General features: G+C 55.8%; 2 protein-coding genes across 21 annotated transcripts in view; one reads left to right on the top strand and one right to left on the bottom strand.

Moving 5' to 3' along the window:
* ODF2L (outer dense fiber of sperm tails 2 like) overlaps nucleotides 1-2133 on the bottom strand; it is a 56682-nt gene extending 54549 nt beyond the window's left edge. For 5 of the 20 annotated variants that reach the window (XR_005583792.1, XR_005583791.1, XM_039485447.1 and 2 more), the window contains exons 1-2: nucleotides 1429-1782; nucleotides 685-783 (exon numbers count right to left, since the gene is read on the bottom strand). Coding sequence is in view for 17 of the 20 variants with exons in the window: in XM_039485447.1 (XP_039341381.1) it covers nucleotides 685-771 (87 nt within the window). In the remaining 3 variants the exon portion in view is untranslated. Of the gene's footprint in view, nucleotides 1-684; nucleotides 1030-1062; nucleotides 1080-1266; nucleotides 1286-1306; nucleotides 1361-1415; nucleotides 1783-2111 lie in introns of those variants that run through there. The other 15 variants (XM_039485451.1, XM_039485450.1, XM_039485461.1 and 12 more) reach the window with 14 other exon arrangements.
* LOC120371021 (cytochrome P450 4F22-like) lies at nucleotides 1645-17320 on the top strand. Its single transcript, XM_039486464.1, has 8 exons — nucleotides 1645-1706; nucleotides 2825-3047; nucleotides 3252-3274; nucleotides 4170-4363; nucleotides 11550-11603; nucleotides 13804-13931; nucleotides 14345-14466; nucleotides 17287-17320. The coding sequence occupies exons 1-8, from the start codon at nucleotides 1645-1647 to the stop codon at nucleotides 17318-17320; spliced, it is 840 nt and encodes a 279-aa protein (XP_039342398.1).
* The last annotated feature ends 1610 nt before the right edge of the window (nucleotides 17321-18930 follow it).

Below are 18930 nucleotides of genomic sequence, written 5' to 3'. Positions count from 1 at the left end.
CTCTGAGTGACGCAAGTTTTGCACTGTTCACACTGGCGCTATGTCGGTGGGAGACACTTTCCCACCAACATAGCTTCTGCTTGTTGCAGAGGTGGAGTAATTATACCAAGGGGAAAGCACACTCCGCCAGCATAGTGTCTCTTCACTAGGTGTGCTACAGCGGTGTAGCCGCTCCATGTAGCGCTGTAATGTAGATTTGCCCTAACTCACTTATGTAGGATAATTCATTATGTCCTTTATTAGCATTGCACTCCATTCCTAAACAGCAAGAGTAGACTCTTCAAAAGTGCCTAGGGGATTAGATACATGGCTCCCATTGATTTTTCAAGGGAAATCGGGCACAAAACTACCTCATACCCTTTTGAAAATCAAACCCAAATGCATCCCTTCTTCCTACAGTCTACAGAGTGGAAGCAAAATTTTAAGTTTGACTTGAAGTCAGGGTCTAATCAGTAACAAAGTGCATAGATTACTCTCCTTTGTAGGAAATGCTCATACATCGGTAACACATTAGCAGAGCCGTCCCTTGGGTAGAGTGAATCGGCGCGACCGCTCGAGGCCCTGCACTTTGGGGGGCCCTATGGGCTGGTGCAACTGGTCCTGGAAGAGACTAATCCATCACTTCTGCCCCGGGCCCCGCACCCCACTAGTGACGGCCCTGAAAATTAGTATGAATTGACTTACCTCAGCAACATCAGGAGAAGACAACTTTTTTTGAACATGCAACTCTGATAGAATATCGTTATTCTGTGTGTGCACAGATGACAACATTCTGTCTTAATTCTGCAAAAAGATTAAAAGTTGATATAAAAGCATCTATCTACATTGCCATCATTGTAACAAAAATAATAGAAAAGCAAGCTGGTAAAGGAAGGTAAATTAGTTAAAGAATCACTGATACCTCAGTTCAGTCAAATATAAAACCCAACAAAAAGCAGGATAAACAAAACCTAGACCCACAACAAGAATGAGGCTTCCAAATGACAGAGTGAAATTCCTGGCCAGAGTCAATACTTAATAAACATGGGTTGCAAGGATATTTATTTAGCATTTGCTGTATACCTGGCCCCGACCACTCACACATTCACTGCACAAAAGTTAAATAACCCCCCCAAAACGGAGGGCTGCTGACTGTAACTGACATGGGAGGGAGGGAGGCCCGCCTGACCGCAAGATTCCCCCCCCACCCCACCCGAGACACAGCAACTGACGCCGTCAGTGTGAGGGGCCGGGAAAGGGGCGGCACTACACCGGCGGTCCAGTCACCCCCAAGCAGCTCCCCTTGCCCCGGGCAGGGCCCAGGCACCTTCCCCCAGCGCTGTCCTGCCGGTACCGGCCAGGACCCTGAGCCGCCAAGCAGCGCCCCCAAGCAAGAGAGGGGCGCCCCCCGCCCCAGCACTCCCTCGCCGGCTTCCCTGGAGACGTTACCAGCCTCCCTCCATGGCCGTCCCGCTCCTTCTCCCCGCACTCCCCGGCGGGAAGAGGGAGCCGCAGCCGCTTCCTTAGCAACCTGTAGCCGCCCGCCGCTTCCGCGGCGCGGCTCCCTTCCCTCGCCCGGCGCTCAGGGGCGGAGCCCGCTGCCACGCGGGGCCGAGCGGGGCCGGGGTGACGACACGCAGAGCAGCCCTCCCGTTTGGCAGCTAGATGCGGTTTCCGTCACGGGAACGTGACCATCTTGGCTACTGCTCAGGCCTGGCTACCGCCTGGTGCCGAGGTCGTCGTCACACCGGCCCGGGCAGCGGCTGCAGGCGGGATTTAACCCCCCGCGCTGGGGAGAGACCAGCGGCACCTGCCGCCCCCAGCCCTGACCGGCCCGGGGAGAGCTCGGTGCGGCTCCCGCTCCCCGCCCGCCCCGAAACCCCACGGGGCGGTTCTCACCCCACCGCGCCCCCCACGCGGTCAGCCGGGGCAGGGGGGAAGCTCCGTGGCAGTTTTACAGACCCCAGGCCTGTCACTGTGCCCTGGGGAAGAGTCAGGTGGCTGCAGTGGATATAAAACCCTGGCAGAAATCGGGGGGGGGGAGAGTGGGATATGAGACCCCCCCCCACACACACACACATTGCTTCTGGGGAGCAGGAAGGGCTGTTGGCTGTGTGGGGGATCCAACCTACCCCTTTCCCACTGCAACTTGAGATCATTGCTCCTTGTTCTGTCATCTGCCACCACTGAGAACAGCCTAGTTCCAGCCTCTTTGGAACCCCACTTCAGGTAGTTGAAGGCTGCTATCAAATTCCCCCTCACTCTTCTCTTCTGCAGACTAAACAAGTTCCCTCAGCCTCTCCTCGTAAGTCATGTGCCCCAGCCCCCTGATCATTTTTATTGCCCTCTGCTGGATTATCTCCAATTTGTCCACGTCCTTTCTGTAGTGGAGAGCGCAAAACTGGACACAATACTCCAGATGAGGCCTCACCAGTGCCAAATAGAGGGGAATAATCCCTTCCCTTGATTTGCTGGCAATGCTCCTGCTAATGCAGCCCAATATGCTGTTAGCCTTCTTGGCAACAAAGGCACACTGGTGACTTGTATCCAGCTTCTCATCCACTGTAACCCCTAGGTCCTTTTCTGCAGAACTGCTGCTTAGCCAGTCGGTCCCCAGTCTGTAGCGGTGCAGGGATTCTTCCTTCCTAAGTGCAGGACTCTGCACTTGTCCTGGTTGAACCTCATCAGATTTCTTTTGGCCCAATCCTCCAATTTGTTTAGGTCACTCTGGACCCTATCCCTACCCTCCATCGTATCTGCCTCTCAGTAGCTCAGTAACCTACAGCTTGTCACAAAGGGACCCAGTGGCAGTTCAGCCCTGGTAACGCCCTGTCTCTCCCCACAGGATGCTGCCGTTCACGGACTGGGTGCTGGAGCTGCTGAGCATGGAGCGGACCCACCTCCATGCTTACACCATCTCCACCCTGCTCCTTGCCCTGCTGGCCCTGCTCTTCCGCACCCTCCTGCAGCTCGGGAACTCCTGGCACCGCTACTATGTGAACTGCCAGCGTCTGCGCTGCTTCCCAGAGCCCCCGCATCGCAACTGGCTGCTGGGACACTTGGGGATGGTAGGTGTCATGTCATGTGGGGGTGGGGACGGGGTGAGTGTCTTCTCTTCCCTCTTACTCCTTGCTGCCACTGAGACATGGCTTGATCCCTGCTGGGAGGAGCCACTCTTGCCCACCCCAAGGGAGGGAGGGGCTGGTGGAATAGCCCCTGAGAGGGCTGGGGGTAGGTGACTCTGCTGGTTCAGGCCTCTCCCTCCATCCCAGGTGAAGGATTTTGGTCCCAGCCGGTGCATGGCCTGGAAGGTCACTCAGGGAGTCGTGCCCATCGGTCAGACACGTGGGAATGGGGTAGGAGACAAGGGTCCTGGGACAGCTCCACCAGGTTCTCAGCACATGCCCTGTCTGGCACCAGAATGGGCAGCGTCTGAACTCAGTCAGATGTCCTGACCCAACGAGGAAGCTGGAGTCAGAGGCATCGGTCACACTGCTGTTCCCATCCTGCTGTGGATCGGGCCCTTCCTATGGCTGCTGGCTCTGATGCACCCCTGATACAGCAGGGCCCTGGGCTCCATCTCTGGCACTGGATGGGGCGGGAGTGGTGGGGCAGCTGGGGCTCTGGCCCACGTGCAGAGTGGCAGGGTGTGTGTGTGTGAATGGCCCCCTACCCACCTACTGCCCTGCACTCAAATGCCGCATTCTCCAGGCAGTGCCCAAGGCTGAGTGTGGGATGTGCCCTGGTGGGTGACTCTGGGCTCCGGTGCCCAGACACTTGCCTAGTGGCAGGGGGCTGTAAGGGAACCAATCCATAGATGCCTCTCTGCTCACCCCTGCCCCTGCCATGCTTCCTGGCCCAGCCCTGTGCCACCCCTGCCAGCCCGCTGCACCCCAATGGCTCTACCTGCATTGGTGGTGAGTGGCCCCTGGGCCTGTTCGGTCGCCTTTGCTGTGGAGCAGGAAGGGTTATAAAGCCCTTGGCGGGATGGCCCCACCTGGTGTAGCTGTGGCAAGGGCATAGCCAATCACCATGTGCCATGATATCAGGCATGGGCCATGCTCAGGAGTGAGGGTCTTGACAGATACACTTGGTGCGGCACGGCACGTGGCAGTGGGCAGATCCCTGCCTCTGGTCAGAGGATCTGATTCTACCCTGTCCGGTGTGCACTGACTTTATCTGGACTCTAGGAGGGACCTAATCCTACCCTATATTAACTCTGCCCCGTCCCTCCTGCAGTTCATATCTGATGAGGAGGGGCTGAGCTTGGTGTCCCAAACGGTTGCTACATTCTCCCAGGCCTGTGTGACATGGATGGGGCCCTTCCTACCAGTCCTGGCCCTGGTGCACCCTGATTATCTCAAGCCGATCACAACAGCCTCAGGCACGCTGGCTCCTGGGGGTGGTGGTGAGACTGAGGGTATGTCTGCACTGCATCTAGACACCCGTGGCTGGCCCGTGTCAGCTGGCTCGGGCTGTGTCAGGCTTCCTTCTCCACTCTGAACTTTAGGGTACAGATGTGGGGACCCATATGAAAGACCCCCTAAGCTTATTTACCAGCTTAGGTTAACAGTAAGCTGCCACCACCAAGCATGTTTCAAATCTTAGGGAAGAGCCACTTGGGAAATAGTTGGGGAAAGGCAGAGTTCCAAGTCCCGAGCGCCCCACCCCCCGTTTCCTGGGCAGATGTGAGACTAATTCCTCCCCCCCCCCCCCCAAGTCCTTACACCCCTGTTCCTGGATAGGCTTGACACTATACCCTCACCAATTAGTCCTGGTGAACACAGATCCAAAACCCTTGGATCTTAAAAAAATGAAAAATCATTTAGGTTCTTAAAATAATTTTATTAAAAAAAAAAGGTAAAGTTCATCTCTGTAAAATCGGGATGGAAATAACTTTACAGGGTAATCAGATTCAGAGAGCCCAGAGGAACCCCCTCTAGCCTTAGGTTTAAAGTTACAGCAAACAGAGAGAAACCCTCTAGCAAAAGGAACATTTACGGGTTGAGAAAACAAAGATGAAAACTAACACGCCTTGCCTGGCTGTTACTGACAAGTTTGAAATATGAGAGACTGGTTCAGAAAGATTTGGAGAACATGGATTGATGTCCAGTCCCTCTTAGTCCCAAGAGTGAACACCACCAAAACAAAGAGGACAAACAAAAGCCTCCCCCCCTCCTGCCCCCCAAGATTTGAAAGTATCATGTCCCCTTATTGGTCCTTTAGGTCAGGTGTCAGCCAGGTTAGCTGAGCCTCTTAACCCTTTACAGGTAAAAGGATTTTGGTGCCTCTGGCCAGGAGGGATTTGATTGAATTGTACACAGGAGGGTTGTTACCCTTCCCTTTATAGTTATGACAGGCCATTACACTGCGGTGTAGATATTTTTGGTTGGGGCTGGAGCCTGGCCTCTGGAACCTCCCCCCCCCCCCCATGGGGTCCCAGAACTTAGGCTCAGGGCTGTAAAACTGCAGTATAGACATTGGGATCAGGCTGGAGCCTGAGTCAGCTGACGTGGGCAGGTCACAGGTGTCTAATTGCAGTGTAGACGCAACCTGTGGGGCCAGAGATGAGACAATACCTGGGCCCCTCTAGCCTGTCCCCGGGGAACCTATGCAGGACTGGCCTCAGCAGTGTGTTCTCCAGGGCCCTGGCCAGGCTGCTGTGACCATCCCAAGGGACAGGGCTCCCAGCCAGTCCCTCACCCCCAGTGTGACATCATGCTGGTATGAAGGTTTTCCTGATCTGCCCCAGGGTGGGGCTGGGATCCAGTCACCTGGGGCCTTGCAGAGCAGCCCAACCAGAGCCCTGGGGAAGGCACCAGAGGGGACAATCCGCCTGGGGAGCTAATGGGCCTCTCCCAGCAATAGCTCCACAGGGTCTGCACTGTCCAGCCTGGATCTCGCTCTGCTCCAGGTCAACCCCCCCACCCCCACCCCCATGGGTTGTAACCCTCAGGTTCTCGTACATAATCAGTGCAGGCCCCTTGGCTCAACTGACTCGCTCCTGCCCAGGTGAACCAATCCTTCCCTGCCACCTTGGCTGCTCTCCTCTGGGTTCTGCACTGTGGGCCCAGCAGCCTCTTCTGGCCTTGACAGCTGGGATTGGGTTACCGTAGAGAGGGGTCCAGGGGGCCCAGAGCTGAATGCAGGGTGGGTCAGGCCAGGAGGGACCGTTCTGCTCCTCTAATCTGACTGCCCATGTCACACAAGCCAGAGACCCTCCCCAGAGCTCCCTGCAGCCGGCCCCGAGCTCCTGGCTGTGCTGGAGGGAGCGTTACAAAGGGACAGCCCATCTCCAGTAAAGACTCCCAGGGATGGCAAAGCCCCTGTGTCCCTGGGCCAGTTGTTCCCACAGCTCGTTCCCCCCCTGTCAAAGACTTGCACGGCGCTGCCAGTCTGAGTTTGTTCCTGCTGGATGGCAGAGCCCTCTGCTGCCAGGCGTCCCTGCCCAGGGAGGGGCTGGTAGCTGGGATCTAGGCACCTATTTTCCTGCTCTTGAGGAAATTAAATCCATTGGGCTCCTATAGCCTTCCCCGGAGAGGCAGGTTTTCCAGAGTTTGAGTTGTTTTGGTGGCTCCTCCCAGACCCCTCCCCTGCTGTCACTGTGCTATTGGAGGTGGGGCACAGTGGAGGGAAGGGCTATTGCCTCCCTGCTTCATTGTGGGACAGCTCTGCCCAGGCAGCCCCAGCAAGCTTTAGTCTGTCTCGGGGGCCGTGCTGCATTGGAAACCCCATCGGACCTGGGCTGGGCTCTGCAGAATCTCCTTCCTCCGAGGCAGTTCTGGATCCCCCCAGAGGATGGGCTGCCATAGTCCAGCTTCTCCAGCTCCCTTGATGTTACTGCTCTTGCTGCAGGCCAGTGTCTGCACCAGCTCACCCTGGGCAAAGGCTGTCAACGTGCTCTGTGCAGGGAGGCAGGGGAATAAAATGGGGCTAAGTAGCTGCGGGGGCCAGGTGTTCATGGGGGTCTTCCCTGGGCCCTGGTGTGGGCTGATTCCTGTTTGACTCTTGAGAGATTGTGTCATTTGCTGCTTTGGGGAGTCCAGCCCAGCCAACCCCTGCTACCCTCTGGATGCAGGGGCACCCGGAAGCTGCCTGCTGCCATATGGGGATGGGCCCGAGTCCAGCGATGCCCCTGGGCCCCATGGGGGTGGGGGGAAGAAGGTGTGCAGGAGCATGCAGAGCTCTGTGGCAAACCTCCCCCCCCATCTCTGCAGCTGGTGCTGCCAGGGAGCCATGGACAAGCCCTCACCCCACCAGAGCCACTGAGCACTAGCAGCTCCTCTCCTGGGCACAGGGAGCACAGCCTGGCTGTAAAGTTATTTACTTATTCCCACAATACAAGAACTAGGGGTCTCCAAATGAAATTAATAGGCAGCAGGTTTAAAACAAATAAAAGGAAGTTCTTCTTCACGCAGCGCACAGTCAACTTGTGGAACTCCTTACCTGAGGAGGTTGTGAAGGCTAGGACTATAACAATGTTTAAAAGGGGACTGGATAAAATCATGGTGGCTAAGTCCATAAATGGCTATTAGCCAGGATGGGTAAGAATGGTGTCCCTAGCCTCTGTTCGTCAGAGGATGGAGATGGATGGCAGGAGAGAGATCACTTGATCATTGCCTGTTAGGTTCACTCCCTCAGGGGCACCTGGCATTGGCCACTGTCGGTAGACAGATACTGGGCTAGATGGACCTTTGGTCTGACCCGGTACGGCCCTTCTTATGTTCTTATGAGAGCCAATGGTCCATCGCCGGGACTGAGGCTCTCAGCTCCACCAGCGCTGTGCCCGGGCTCCTGGGAACAGCAGGAGGAGGGACCCAGCCATGCAGGGCAGACCTAAGGCAGCACCCAGCAGGAGCTGCTACACCGCAAAGACCCCTCCGCCTGGGCAGGGTGATGGCTCAGACACTCTGAGCAGCACGGCCAAGGGCACTAAACAGCTTGGGGGCAGCAAGCAGAGCCACCTCCCCACGGGGGACCTGTGTCATCATTGGTCTTGCGGGAGCAGCTGGGCCCCAGGGGGAGGACACGGAAACACTCCAGAGGCAGGATAGTGATGGCCAGCAATGATCAGTGACGTGGGGAGCCTGTGCTGGCCCTTTCCCCTCCCTGCCACCCATGGAGAGTGGCCCCAGCTAGGGCTGGTTGCCCAGTGCTCTGGCGTCTCTTGTAGTGCCAGTCACCCGGGTGCTGAGAGGAGTCAGCGGGTGTAGCAGAGGGTGAGGGTTCTCTGCAGATCTGCCCCCGCTAGCACCGCCCTGGTGAGCGAGTTGCTGGGGCTGTGCGCTGCAGGGGGATGTGCAATGAGCAGAAGCCAGACTCCGAAGGAGTCCAGTCCCCGGCCTGGTTGGTGCTCCCTGGCCTGGGGGCTCCTGCTCCATCCTCTGCTACCCCCTTGCAGAGGTGACATCTCTGTTCCCGTTAACGTACTGCTGCCACTCTTTCCAATTAGCCCTGTTCCAAGTGGCGCCTGGGCTCGCAGGGCCAAGGGCACGTGGAGCTAAGTGGGGGCCTGTTTGCTCATCCCTGAACTGCTGCCCATTCCAGCAGCTAGGGGCTGTGCCCAGGGACCAAGTTCCGTCTGCTGAAACTTTGAAAACAATCCCTGTTGCTGATGCAGTAGCAGGAACAGAGTCCTGCTCCCTCCCCCAGTGCCAGGCTGGCTTGGCAGGACGCAGACGGGGGAGACCTGCCTTTAGTGCTCCAAGCCAATGGCTGGGTCTGAGCGGAGAGTGTTGCTCCCTGGAGCAGAGCTGTATGTCACTGTGCCAGGACAGGGGTGTTTCGGGGCTCAGGAGCCCCTAGTCCAGTGGGGCGGCTCAGCACTCAATCTCCTGCTCAGCTCAGCTGGATGGCAGAGAAGCACAGGGCAGGGGCTGTGTGAATGCATGTAGCTAGTTCATGCCAGGGCTGAGGGCTCATGCCCCCTGGTTCAGCTCTGCACAGAGAACAGCTGGGAGCCTGTGTTTGCGATAACACAGGGAGCCCCAAGTGGCCCCGTCCAACCTACTGCCAGGTGAGGGCAGTCTCCCGTCCCCCATTAGAAATGAAGCTGGGGGCACTCTGAGAACAGCCCGCAGTGCATCTGCCTGGGGAGCTGCTGCTCCTGCAGTGGGCTGAGTCAAGCGCTGGGCCCAGCGCATGGCCCTGGCCGGAGTCCCAGCTGGCCTGTGGCTCCTCGTTGTAGGGTCAGAACACAGAGGAGGGGATGCAGTGCGTGGACGAGCTCGTTGGCTGCTATGGCCACTCCTGCCTTTGGTGGTTTAGCCCCTGGCTTCCCATTCTGCCGCTCTTCCACCCAGAGGCAGTTAAACCCGTGCTGCTGGAGTCAGGTAGTGAGGTTGGCCCCAGCGCCAGGAGTTTTTGTCTCTGTCCTGGGGCTCAGCAGGCGCCTGGAACTATCTGTTGTGTGTGCTGCTCCCTAGAAAATCCCCTGGCCAGGAGGACTGGCTGCTGAGACCAGCCCTCCTCCACAGGGCTGAGGAGGAAGCTGCCTGGCTCTTGGAGCTGGGGAAGGGCTCAGGTATCGGGCTGAGCTCGGCTTGGCACATGGCTGCTGCCAACCCAGGGTCCTTAGTGAGTTCCCCTGGCCCCAGAGGGGTTGGGGCAGAGGCTGTAGCTAGCCCTTAGCAGAGCACGTCCCCCTGGCTGCAGCCATCAGCCTCTGCGCCAGTGACTCATGGGAACAAAGGTTCCTTGCAGCCCTGCCAGCATCCCTGGCTGGTGATAAGCAGCCCAGTGGGTCTGATAGCATCTAGCCAGCTCAGGGACACACACACCCCCCGCCCTTCATCAGCTCAGTCCATGGTCCTGAAGGGGGTGCAGCAGGGCTGTGGGGTGAAGGGGACAATCAGGGAGGTGGTGCAGGGGAGAAACAGGTCAGGGGGTCTCATAAGGACTAAATGCCCAATGTTCTTGGGGGGGCAGATACCATTGTGGGGGTGCATGACTGTGAGACGTCAGGGGAAATCTGGAGAACGGTGCAGAGAGTGGGTGGAAGAGTTGGGAGTAGAACCTGGGAGTCCTGGCTCCTAGCCCTCTTCAGGCCCTGCTGTAGCCACAGGATCGCCACCCTGCTCCCAGAGCCGGGGATTACAACTAATAAATAGGGAGCTTTGAAGATGCCAAGCTCTGTACTGTGAAGGCCCCATGTGACTGCCGAGCTCTCACGGTCTGTGACTGCCCAGGTGGCGTGTCTGTCGCTCTGCAGGCCCGGCCCAGGCTGCAGATGCTGCTTGCGCCCTGTGTCCTGCCTGTCCAGTGACTCGCTCGGAGCAGAGCCTGCTCTGCGTGAGGGCCTGGTGGCTCAGCACCTGGTTCCTGTTGTGTGGCTCCTTCACCTTGTTCACTGAGCCTGTCCTGCTGCCCCAGCAGCCGCCCTCCTGGCTGCTAGGGAGGAGCCTGGAGCAGGGTGTCCAGCAGGGCTCTGACTTGTCTGAGGGGGCTCCTTTCACAGAGGGATGCTCCAACGCTCCTTTGGAAACAGCCAGTGGAGCAGGCAGGTGCTGGACAGACCCACGTTCCTGTGGCTGCCCCTTTCCAGACTAATAGGTCCTGCAGCTCCAGCCAGGGCTCCGATACCAGTAGCCCTGCACTCCTTCCCTGTGTCCTGGTCCGTGTATGTGTGTGTGAGCGCTGGCACTGGGGTGCACCCCAATACCGCCCCCCATTCTGTGTGTCTGAGCGGTAACGCCGGGGTGTGCCCCATTACAGCCCCCCCATGCCGTGTGTCTGAGCGCTAGCGCCGGGGTCTGCCCCATTACCGTCCCCCATGCTGTGTGTCTGAGGGCTAGCGCTGGGCTCTGCCCCATTACCGTCCCCCATGCTGTGCCGTGTGTATCTGAGTGCTAGCGCCGGGGTCTGCCCCATTACCGTCCCCCATGCTGTGCCGTGTGTGTCTGAGGGCTAGCGCTGGGGTCTGCCCCATTACCGTCCCCCATGCTGTGCCGTGTGTATCTGAGTGCTAGCGCCGGGGTCTGCCCCATTACCGTCCCCCATGCTGTGCCGTGTGTGTCTGAGCGCTAGCGCTGGGGTCTGCCCCATTACCGTCCCCCATGCTGTGCCGTGTGTATCTGAGTGCTAGCGCCGGGGTCTGCCCCATTACCGTCCCCCATGCTGTGCCGTGTGTGTCTGAGGGCTAGCGCTGGGGTCTGCCCCATTACCGTCCCCCATGCTGTGCCGTGTGTATCTGAGTGCTAGCGCCGGGGTCTGCCCCATTACCGTCCCCCATACTGTGCCGTGTGTGTCTGAGCGCTAGCGCTGGGGTCTGCCCCATTACCGTCCCCCATGCTGTGCCGTGTGTATCTGAGTGCTAGCGCCGGGGTCTGCCCCAGTACCGCCCTCCATGCTGTGCCATGTGTATCTGAGTGCTAGCGCTGGGGTCTGCCCCATTATCACCCCCTGTGCTGTGTGGATCTGAGTGCTAGCACCGGGGTCTGCCCCATTACCACCCTCCTTGCCGTGTGTGTCTGAGCGCTAGTGCTGGGGTGCACCCCATTACTGCCCCCCGTGCCGTGTGTGTGTCTCAGCACTAACTCCCAGGCCTGCCCAGTCTCTGGTCTCCCCCACAGCTGCCATCGCGCCCAAGGACTACATGTTCTATGGCTTCCTGAAGCCCTGGCTCGGTGAGTGCGCTTTCTTCTGGGCTTGGATCTTGTGCTTGGTGTCATGGGGCCCAGACCCCAGGGGACGGGCTTGTGGGGAAAGGAGGGTTTGATGTTCCCCTCTGGTGTTATCTAGACCGGTGATCTGCTAGGTCACGCCAATCCTTGACTCTGGGAGCCAGCCTTAGCCTGCTCTGCTGTGACAACCCCCACTCCTGGGCTGTTCACACACAGCCTCTGGCATGTAACTGCTCCTTGGACTGTGCAACTGAATGACACTAGCCAATATCTCTGGTCCCAGACACAACCCCAGGAACCTCCGTCTTGCAGTGTCCAATTATGCCTGCTGGAGTCTGCAAGTTTATATAAGTTTGTCAGTGTAACAAAGAAATTGATATGTACCAGGCTTGTTATTCCAAGGAGAGTCTCGGCCACACTTCAAACCAGGGTGGGGAGGGATAGTTCAGTGGTTTGAGCATTGCCCTGCTAAACCCAAGGTTGTGAGTTCAATCCTTGAGGGGGCCACTTAGGAATCTGGGGCAAAAATCAGTACTTGGTCCTGCTAGTGAAGGCAGGGGGCTGGACTCAATGACTTTTCAAGGTCCCTTCCAGTTCTAGGAGATAGGCATATCTCCTATTATTATTACCAAACACACTGCTTCAGGTAGAATAAACAAACAGATGTATTAGCTACAAAGATTGATTATAATCACTTAAAATCTAAGCATAGCAAGTTGGATTTGGTCCAATGAAATAAAAGCAAAACACATTCTAAGCTGATCTTAGCACTTTCAGTGCCCTTACAAACTTAGATGCTCCTGACCACAGGCTGGCTGGTTGCTCTTCAGCCAGGCTCTCCCCTTTGATCAGCGCTTCAGTCACTTGGTGGTGGTATTTGTAGATGGAGGTGGACAAGAGAGGAAGAGCCTGGCAAACGTCTCTCCCTTTTATCATGTTCTTTCTTCTCTCTTGGCTATGCTCCCCCCGCCCTCGGGGTCAGGTGAGCATTACCTCATTGTGGTCCCTGACTAACCAAGGGAAAGGGGGTGACTCACCAAAGTTCCCTCACCAAAGGCTCTTGAGCAAAGTCAGCTGTCATGGGATAAGAGGGAAGGTCCTTTCTGGATCAGTAACTGGTTAAAAGACAGGAAACAAAGGGTAGGAATAATGGAGAGAGGTAAATAGTGGTGCCCCCCAGGGGTCTGTCCTGGGACCAGTGCTATTCAACATATTCATAAATGATCTGGAAAAGGGGGTACACAGGTGACAAAATTTGCAGATGATACAAAACTGCCCAAGATAAACCCAAAGCAGACTGCAAAGAGTTTCCAAAGGATCTCTCCAAACTGGGTGACTGGACAACAAAATGGCAGATGAAATTCAATGCTGATAAATGCCAAGTAACACACATTGGGAAACATAATCCCAACTACACATACAAATGGATGGGGCCTAAATTAGCTGTTACCACACAAGAAAGATCTTGGCGTCATTGTGGATAGTTCTCTGAAAACATCCACTCAATGTGCAGCGTCTGCAAAAGAAGCGAACAGAATGTTGGGAACCGTTAGAAAAGGGATAAATAATAAGACAGAAAATAATCTATTGTCTCTGTATAAATCCATGGTACACCCACATCCTGAATCCTGCGGGAAGGTGTGGTCACCCCATCTCAAAAAAGATATATTGGAATTGGGGTTTGGAACAGTTTCCGTATGAGAAAAGATTAAAAAGACTGGGAGTTTTCAGCTTGGAAAAGAGGTGACTAAGGGGGTATGGCCACTGTCGGCAGACAGGACACGGGGCTGGATGGAGCATTGGGCTGACCCAGACTGTCTGTCCTTATGTCGGTGTGGAGCTGGAGCTACTCATGCCATAGCCGTGAGCACCAGCACATGGGTGTGCACAGGATCACGCATAGACCTTGACATGCGCACACACCTCTCTGCACATACCACCACGCACCTGCACATACCACCACGCACCTGCACCTGCATGTTCATGCCCACGTGTCCCCACAAACACACGTATTTCACTCACACCCCTCCCACGCTCCATGCACGCATTGCACACATGTGCACACTCTCGTGCCAACATGCACCAGGGAGGTTGGTTCTCGTTGAGCACCCCAGCTGGCTGTGACCCGGGGGCTGCTGGGGGCCTGGGCTACGGGATGTCTGCCATGGCTACCAGGCTCTGAGCTGAGTGCCTGTCATCTCAGGGGATGGTTTGCTGCTGAGCAACGGTGCAAAATGGGTGCGGCACCGGCGCATGCTGACTCCAGCCTTCCACTTCGACATCCTGAAGCCCTACGTGAAGATCTTCAACCAGAGCACTGCCATCATGCATGTGAGTACCTCCCCTCCCCCCATGGCACCAAATCCAGGCCTGTGCCTCTGGCCCCTCCCCCGGCATATGCTGCCCTGGCACCCTGCTACCCCCAGCCTGCCTGTGACCTTGCCCTCCTCCCGTGGCATATGCTGCACCATCACTACACTGTGCCCGTGGCCCCGCACCCCCCCTCACTCCAGGGCATATACTGCACCGATACCCTGCCCACCCGCCCGCCTGCCCACTGCTCTTGCACCCGTCCCAAGCATATGCCCAGCCCTGTCACTGCACCAGTCCACTAACCTACTCCCCTGTCTGCTTGCCTGTCTCTGACGCTGGCCCACCCGCACTGCGTGGGCACCGGGCTCTGCAGTGCTGTCCCTGCGGGCAGCTGCTCGGGTACGGCTCTCACGGGCACTGTTCTCCCACAGGCTAAGTGGCGCAGGCTGGTGGCGGCAGGCTCCACCTCCCTGGACATGTTTGAACAGGTCAGCCTCGTGACCCTGGACAGTCTGCAGAAATGCGTCTTCAGCTACAACAGCAACTGCCAGGAGTGAGTGACACGGGGGCAGCTGTCCCAGCAGGCCCCTGCACTGACCCGAGGGTGGGAGCCCCCTCATTGTGGGAGGTCAGAGTTGGGAGAATGGGCTGCAGGGTCCCTCCCTTCCTGGCCTGGCCCCAGCGAGCCCGTCCGGATTCATGGAATGGGTCCCTGAACTGGAGGGTGTTACTGCCGGCCTGGGCAGGAGCAGGGGGCCTTCCGGGGAAGGTGAGTCTGGAGGTGTTGGGGGGTTTCTGTAGTGGCTGCACCAGGCTTTGGTCAGCACTGGGGGTGGAGCTCCTCAGCACACTGGGCAGAGGCTGGTGCTTGGTGCTTCCACTCGCTGGTCTGTCTGCGAATGCCTGTGGGGTCGGCCTGGCTGTGCTCAGGGCCGGCTCTACTGTTTTTGCCTCCAAGCAGTGCGCCGAATTGCCGCCACGGACGGCGGGGGCAGTCCGTGTGCCATTAGGGCAGCACACGTGTTTGTGCGGCGGCGGCAATTCGGCGGCAGCTTCTGTCTTCAGCTGGAAGACAGAAGCTGCGCCGCTGCGGACAGCTGAACATAGAAGCTGCTGCCCAATTGCGGCTGCCGTGGAAACGCGCGTGCCACTCTAACGGCACACGGACTGCCCCCGCTGTCCGCAGCGCTGCTTGGGGGCAAAAACACACAGACTGCTGCCCCTTGCAGATTGCCGCCCCAAGCACCTGCTTGGGATGCTGCTGCCTGGAGCCGGCCCTGGCTGTGCTTTGCTTCTCATGGGGGATGATCCTGCTGTCACATCTCACTGCCAGGAAGCTCCTCACCTCAGTCTCATCACCTCAGAACCCTCCTGCCCCCAGTTGATACATGTACTGCAGGGCCCTCTTCTGCAGCTTGTACCTGTTTTACTGCACCGGTGCACGTTGGCTCCCTGTCATAGGACACTGCCAGCTGGCTGCGGGACCTGCCGGTGCAGGGGGGCCCCTGGCTGGCTGCGGGACCTGCCGGTGCAGGGGGGCCCCGGGCTGGCTGCAGGACCGGCCGGTGCAGGGAGGCCCCAGGCTGGCTGCGGGACCTGCCAGTGCAGGGGGGCCCCGGGCTGGCGGAGGGATGTGCTGGGAGCCCAGCATTTCTGCCCACAGTGTGCGAGTTCAGAGCGGACCCCATTGCCAGAAACAGGACTGAGGGCTGGGCTGGAGCCACCTGGCAGCGACGGGGGAAGTGGCTGGTTTCCTGGTAGGCAGGGAGTCAGTTCCCACCTCTACCGCAGTGAGGTGACCCGTGACCCTGGGGAACCCGGGCTGGACTTGCTCACACCAGGATGCCCCAACCCATCAGCCTGCTCTGGGGAGGAGTCCGAGATCGGCTCCTGCCAAACCCACGTCCATTCTGTCCAGCTGATGGGGAGGGGCATTTCTCCATCTCTGCCAGCCCCAGCTGTGCCCTGAACCCCACCCATCCCCTGCAGGCACCCACTGACCGACCACTCCCCCATGCCCTGCTGCCATCGCTGCCCTATGGGGATGGGGCCCCCTGACACCCCAGAGTCCGTGGTGCACCCAGGGAACAGGCTGCGTTAGCCTGGGGGCTCCTTGGAGCCTGCCTGGGCCATGCAGCCCTCACACTCCCCGTGTCTGGGACTGTTTATGGTCCCTGTGACTGGGATCCCAGGGAAGCCAACTGAGGTCACTCAATTAGGGTGACCTGCAACGAATGGGCAGGCAAACCCCCAGCTGGTGGATATTCCAATACTTAGATTTACCAAGTCAGCTTCTGTTATACCTCATTGGTTACTCAGAAGTCAACAACACAGTTCCCTTAAAGCAGCCCAGCCTCAAGCCTCCACCTAGACGCCCAAGTCAAATATGATGAGGATCAATGAAAATCTTATTTATCATATAAAACAAAAGGTTCTACCAATCCCAAAGAATCGGACACGTTACCTCCCAGGTTAATGAATATTCCAGATCTTACCCAAATCCACGTTTACAGCTGATTCTTATTAACTAAATTTAAATTTATTAAAATAGAAAAGAGAGAGAGAATGGGTTAAAAGAACAGTATACATACAGACATGAGTATAATTCTTGAGGTTCAGATTTATAGCTTTGTAGATGCAGAGAGTTCTTTCAGAAATAGTCCATAGGTTATAGTCCAATGTTTATATTCAGGGAGGTCCTGTCAGAACTAGGATCTCAGTCCTTGTGACTTAGGTTTCCCCTGCATGAAGCCTCAAGCAGATCTGAGATAAACAGGCTCAGAACCCAAGGGTCTGTTATACAACTCCAGGCCTTCTTGGATAGCTTGGAGTCCCTAGGCCAACAGTAGGCAATCAGGGTGACTTTGAAGTAGGTCCATCACTAGTAATTAGCTACGCGAATTAACATAAGGCAGTTGCCTGTTTTTCCACCATTCGCAGATGATTGGCTGTACATTTCAAAGAGAGAGGAATACAGCGATATCCTGCATTTACAATTCATTTAAATGCTAAGATGTTCCTTTGTTCTCTGAATTAACAGGATACAGCCTAGACAGGGACTGTTTGATTACATTTTTGACCTCTACCAATATATCTGTAAATAGAAAAAAACATTTTTAAGGGCTGTATTTGAGTCGTTTATCCTGCAGGATGCTTAACCCTTTCCGGTCATGTGTCACAGTCCCACACTGGCTGAGCCACAGCAGCAGCCAGAGACACCTGAGAGATCCCATGGCCAGCCTGGAGATCCCGTGACTGGTAGATCACACAATCGCTCTGTTGCAAGGCCCAGCCCCCCGGGATCCCCCATCTCTGATCAGGGCGCACCCCCCGCCCCGGCCTGTCAGTTACATGCTGGCCTGTTGTGTTGCAGGACGCCCAGTGACTACATCTCCCAAGATCTGTGAGAGTGAGGGATCATCTCTAAGGATAGGTTGTAAATCTTTGATGATGCGCTGGAGAGGTTTTAGTTGGGGGCTGTAGATGATGGCTAGTGGTGTTCTGTTATTTTCTTTTTTGGGCTCGTCCTGTAGTAGGTGGCTTCTGGGTACTCTTCTGGCTCTGTCAATCTGTTTTTTCACTTCAGCAGGTGGGTATTGTAGGTTTAAGAATGCTTGATAGAGATCTTGTAGGTGTTTATCTCTGTCTGAGGGATTGGAGCAAATACGGTTGTATCTTAGAGCTTGGCTGTAGACAATGGATCGTGTGGTGTGTCCGGGATGGAAGCTGGAGGCATGTAAGTAAGTATAGCGGTCAGTGGGTTTCCAGACACCCCAAGCTGGTGGTGTGTTCTACAATTAGATTTCACCAAGCCAGTAACAACTGTGAACTCCTGGATCACAATATGAGCCTTACCATGGAGTCACACACAGATCTTGGGAGACAGGCCAGTCCTCGCTTATAGACAGCCTCCCAACCTGAAGCAAATACTCACCATACAACATAAACACTAACCCAGGAACCTATCCTTGCAACAAAGCCCGATGCCAGCTCTGTCCACATATCCATTCAAGTGACACCATCATAGGACCTAATCACATCAGACACGCCATCAGGGGCTCGTACACCTGCACATCTACCAACGTGATATATGCCATCATGTGCCAGCAATGCCTCTCTGCCATGTACATTGGCCAAACCGGACAATCTCTACGCAAAAGAATAAATGGACACAAATCTGACATCAGGAATCATAACATTCAAAAACCAGTGGGAGAACACTTCAACCTCTCTAACCACTCAGTGACAGACTTGAAGGTGGCAATTTTGCAACAAAAAAGCTTCAAAAACAGACTCCAAAGAGAAACTGCTGAAGTCAAATTAATATGCAAATTAGATACAATTAACTCTGGCCTAAACAGAGACCGGGAATGGTTGGGTCATTACACTAATTGAATCTATTTCCCTATGTTAAGTTCTGCTCATACCTTCTATGGGCCATCTTAATTATCACTTCAAAAAGTTTTTTTTCCTCCTGCTGATGATAGCTCATCTCAATTGATTAGACTTTTCCTGTTGTTATGCATACTTCCACCTTTTCATGTTCTCTGTATGTATAAATATCTCCTGTCTGTGTGTTCCATTCTATGCATCTGAAGAAGTGAGCTGTAGCTCACGAAAGCTCATGCTAAAATAAATGTGTTAGTCTTTAAGGTGCCACAAGTACTCCTGTTCTTTTTGCAGTCCCTTTAGACTCTCCAGTCTATCCTGCCATCGAGACAAACTGGGCTTAGTGATAAATGGTCACTAACACCAAAAATGACACCACATTCAGGTTGCTTCCAGTCCCAAGAGACCAGTCACCTATCCCAGATCACTTGGTACTTTCAATCCTGCATCAAAGTGATGCCTGTAGCCAATCCTGTAAGAAACTAGCGAAAGGTTTATTAATTAGGGGAAAGGACTAAGAGCGTCATTTACAGGTCAAAGCAAGCGAACATGTACAACCAATGAGTTACCATCTGACTCCTGAGAGTGACAGAATTGTCCTCACCTGTCAATTCAAAGCGTCTTTCAG

Source organism: Mauremys reevesii, linkage group 8, assembly GCF_016161935.1.
Source record: "Mauremys reevesii isolate NIE-2019 linkage group 8, ASM1616193v1, whole genome shotgun sequence".
NCBI lineage: Eukaryota > Metazoa > Chordata > Testudines > Geoemydidae > Mauremys > Mauremys reevesii.
This window is presented reverse-complemented; position numbering and strand designations above follow the sequence as displayed.